This window comes from Mus caroli, unplaced genomic scaffold, assembly GCF_978045245.1.
Source record: "Mus caroli unplaced genomic scaffold, Mus_caroli_1 scaffold_19, whole genome shotgun sequence".
NCBI lineage: Eukaryota > Metazoa > Chordata > Mammalia > Rodentia > Muridae > Mus > Mus caroli.
The window spans coordinates 34,762,658-34,767,341 of record NW_028227274.1 but is presented as its reverse complement, the minus strand read 5'-3'; the positions used below and the strand labels follow the sequence as shown (position 1 = coordinate 34,767,341).

The 4,684-nt window shown below is 45.0% G+C and overlaps 1 protein-coding gene across 1 annotated transcript; it reads right to left on the bottom strand.

The window, feature by feature from the left end:
* Window positions 1-253: 253 nt before the first annotated feature.
* LOC110284910 (protocadherin beta-4-like) lies at window positions 254-4,267 on the bottom strand. Its single transcript, XM_021150906.2, has one exon. The coding sequence runs from the start codon at window positions 3,725-3,727 to the stop codon at window positions 1,349-1,351; it is 2,379 nt and encodes a 792-aa protein (XP_021006565.1). The 5' UTR covers window positions 3,728-4,267; the 3' UTR covers window positions 254-1,348.
* Between the last annotated feature and the right edge of the window lie 417 nt (window positions 4,268-4,684).

The window sequence follows — 4,684 nt, the reverse complement described above, 5'->3', positions numbered from 1 at the left end:
TGATATTCTCTACTCGAAGACACCTAGAAACGCAAAGTGAGAAGTATTGAAACCTACTAATGAAGAGAATCAAGCAGAATTCCTAAACATGGAGAGAAACTTCCTCGTTTGAAAGGTGGGAGAAGGTCTGGAAAACACACACACACACACACACACACACACACACACACACACACACACGTGCACACATGCACGCACATGCACATGCGCACGCACGCACGCACGCACGCACGCACGCAAGAACACACACTACACCATAATTGGACTTCTTTGTATTGGGAAGAAAGAAAAGGATACATGTGATACCCTCAATAACTTGACTTTTCCTTTTCAGAAGGATAGGACATAATTCGGATTCTGATATCAATAAAAGAAATTATATTAAATCAGTGATTTAACAGTTTTATTTAATAAACAGCATGAGAAACTACACATTCTCTTTAATTTTTGCCAAATATAACTTCAAAATTCCAGAACATGCACAACCAAGTAAATAAAGCTACTAGCATGCATGATGCTCACAAACAAAAATTGTCACAACCTTTGTGTAAATTGATACGCTTTAAATTTTAAGGCTTGGCTATTCAGGGGGCTTACACTGGCAATGAACACGACATAATGCTACTTTCTTTTTATTGGACATTTTCTTTATTTACATTTCTAATGTTATCTCTGTTCCTGATTTCCCCTCCGAAAAACACCCTCCTCCTTTCCTCTTTTCTCTCCCCCTCCCATTCTCACCAAGCCACCCGCTCCTGCTTCCTGGCTCTGGCGTTCCCCCACACTGGGGCATCGAGCCTTCACAGGACCAAGGGCCTCTCCTCCCATTGATGACCGACTAGGCCATCCTCTGCTACATATGCGGCTGGGGCCATGAGTTCCACCATGTGTGCTCTTTGGTTGGTGGTTTAATCCCTAGGAGCTCTGGGGGTGCTTGTTAGTTCACATTGTTGTTCCTATGTTGCTTTCTAGCCACACAGAAAAATTCAGGCAACATAAGTGATTTTAAACAATCTACCTTTGAAAAGATGAAACTTCATGAAAAGAGCAGATGTCACAAATCCATACACAAACACAAGAGTTTTTTTGAGATAGTTTTATATTAAAAAATCTTATATTATTTGGATTATATATGCTTGTGGAAATGTTAATCACTAAGAGATAGTCATATGTGGCGAAAAATAAGAAATATTTTAGTACAACTAAAACCCTAATATGTTTATATCAATAAGAAAGAAACTATCAGCACTGTAAGAGATATAAGTAGGTTAAACTAGTGGAAAACTTCATAGGACCAAGATCATTTCTTAAAAGAAAACATTTGTACATCAGTTGGGGAAATATATACTTAGCTGAATACAAAGCTATCCCTGCAGGGAAGATTTCCCGTATCCTGAACCATTAGGTTGGGGACTATGGGTTTGAGGAATTTGAACTCACCAGTTCCAGATTCTCCTGTTAGACACACATCATACTGGTAGCTCTGGGACAGGGTCCCTGCATGGCTCACATCCACCAGGTGGCCAGGAAAGTGGCCCTCAGGCACAGAGCAGCCACCCAGAGAGGGTTCCCTGGCCCTCCTGCACAGCCTCACTCCCACGAACATCAGCACGGACAAAAGAAAGAGAGAAGACACAGAAGCCAAGGCAATGACAAGGTAGAGCGTGAGCACATCTGTATCATCCTGTGCGGGATCGCGCGCCACTTCAGGCAGGGGCAGGTAAGGTTGAGAGAAGCCATCCACCAGCAACACGTGCAGCGTGACACTGGCAGAGCACTGAGGCTCTCCATTGTCCTTGACCAGCAGCAGCAGCCTGTGCTTGGGTGCATCTCGCTCACTCAGCAGCCTGGTGGTGCGCACCTCACCATTGTGAGCCCACACGCTGAACAGTCCGGGCTCCGTGGCCTTGAGCAGCTGGAATGACAGCCAGGCATTCTGGCCAGAGTCGCGGTCCACAGCCACCACCTTGGTGACTAGGTATCCAGGCTCCGCCGCCCTGGGCAGCAGCTCAGTGCAGGGCGCAGAAGCGTTCTGCAGTGGGTAGAGCACGAAGGGCGCATTGTCATTGTCATCTAGCACCACCACGCGCACCAGAGCCCGGCTGCTGAGCTCAGGAGAGCCTCGGTCTGTGGCACCCACGTAGAATTCGAAGCCTTGCAGGGCCTCATAGTCCAGCGCACTGAGCGCAAATAGCTGCCCATTGTCAGCGTTGATGGAGATGAGCGAGTGGAGGGCCAGCTGTTGGTCGTGGGGCGGCAGTAGCGAGTAGGTGATGTGGGCATTGGAGCCTGAGTCTGAGTCTGTGGCACTGATGGTGCCTATGTGCAGGGCGGGGCTGTTGTTCTCGTGGACGAACATGGTGTAGGAGGTTTGGGTGAAGGCAGGGGCGTTGTCGTTGATGTCAGAGACCTGCACTGTTATGGTGTGCTGGGTTGTGAGCCTGGGGGTGCCCAGGTCGGAGACTGTGATGGTGATGTTGTACTCAGCTCTGCTCTCTCTATCCAGAGGGCTCTCTGTCACCAGGGTGTAAAAGTTCTTGTAAGAGGGTTTTAAAATGAATGGCACATGATCTGAAATAGAACAAATCATCTTCCCATTCTCTCCAGAATCTCTATCCCGTATTCGGATGATAGCAACTACAGTTTCTGGAGCATTTTCTGGGACAGAGCTGGTCAGTGAAGATATGGTCAGCTCTGGGGCATTGTCGTTCACATCCACCACCTCTATCACCACAGAGCCCTTCCCAGAAAGGCCTCCTCCATCTGTGGCCTCAATTTCTACATGGTAAGATTTAGTTTTTTCAAAATCCAATTTCGTTTTCAGTCGTATTTCTCCAGTGAATTCGTTTATTGAGAAAGTTTTCTGGATTTCATCTGATGCTTGGAACAAGCCATAGGAAACTCTCCCAAAGTTGCCGACATCTGCATCCCATGCCAAGACAGTCAGGACAGGGGAGTCTGGGGGACTGCTCTCTAGGACCTGCACCTCATAGGGGCTGTTCACAAACTCAGGAGCATTGTCATTGATGTCCATGATCAGGATTCGAACCAGGGCTGTTCCTGACCTCGGTGGAGACCCGCCATCCAGAGCTGTGAGGATTAAGCTCAGCTCTGCCTGCTCCTCTCTGTCCAGGGCTCTGTCCTGCACCAACTCTGGGTATTTCTTGCCTTCACTATTATTTCGAGTGAGGACATGAAAATGAGAGTTGGGGCTTATTGTGTATTGTTGAAGCCCATTGCTGCCCACGTCCAAATCCTGGGCTAATTTTAATGAAAACCGTGTGCCTGGCTGGCTGTTTTCCAGTATTTTCAAGAGCAATTCTTTATCTGGGAATTCTGGTGAGTTGTCATTTATATCCTGGATCAATAATTCTCCTTGAAAAAACTGCATTGGCTTTTCTAGGAACACTTGGAAATGCAGCACACAGGGATCCACAGAGCCACACAGTTCTTCCCTGTCTAGTTTCTCCCTCAGAAGCAAATCTCCAGTCTCAGGTTCTAGAACGAATTGCTGTTTGTCATGGTCAGACACCACCCGTGCAGACCTGGCAGCCAGCTCCCCAGCACTCAGACCCAGATCCTTGGCCAGGTGGGCTACAAAGGAGCCACTTTCTGTTTCCTCCAAGACAGAGTACCGAGTAGGCACCATGAGGACCTGATCCCAAAGCAGCATAAAAAGGAAAGGAATCACTTGCCTGTTTCGATGATTTCTCTCCAGGTTCTCCATGGTGAAAACACGAGTGATTACATCCAATTGTTCAACAGCCTCTGAACGCCTTGAATGCTAAATTCTTGGTTGGAAGAAACTTTGTTCATGTAGTATACCCCGGCCCAAACCCATTCAGGGTCGGGTATTTCTTCAGATGTTTCCTGTACTTGTGTGGTTTTGATTCTGTCTTGCAACACAAAGGACCAGGAAGCTTTTAGCAGTTTTTCACAAACCTTAGCCTGCAGCGCCACCCTGCGTTCATATTGAAAAACTGACAGTATTTTCAAATCGGAAACCTTTTGAAAATTTCCAAAGGGACATTTAGAAATGCTTGTGCTTACTATGTTTACGAGTGTTGTTCCTGCTTTAAGTTGTATAATTGGCGGTTATTTCATCGTCGGGGATGTGCCCAAAAAATTTTTAGAACGAAAGAAGAAAGTTAACTCAATTATCCCACATGGCCAATTGGTAGGAATCGACAATACTTTTGTATTTTGCATAATATAACCAAGTGAATTAAATCCTTAATTTCGAATTCACTTCATAATAGTTAGAAGTGTTTTCTTCTGAAGTAAGAACTCTTGAGCAATGCAAAAATTTTCAAGTTATCTGTAGCACATTATCCCTTAAGAAGACATTATTTTTCTAAGTATAGTTTCTATTTTTCAACAGTGGTGTGAAAATTGCAGAAGTCCATCTTTTGTCTTTCTTATGCACGGTTCCTGTGCTTTTTGGATCTTATTTCAATAAGTTATTGAATTGATTTGTGATTTATTTTAAATAAGCTGTTGCTAAAATATGCCGGTACTCTCTCATTCTGGAACTGGAAAACATGGATTATAGTAATCGTTGAATAAGCATCAGCTGAATAAATGAATGTACTAAAGTAGTTCCATTTACACCTGCAGGGGCACCTATCTCAAATACAGTGAAACTATAAATATACAAAAGAATAAGCACCAAGGATCTGTCATT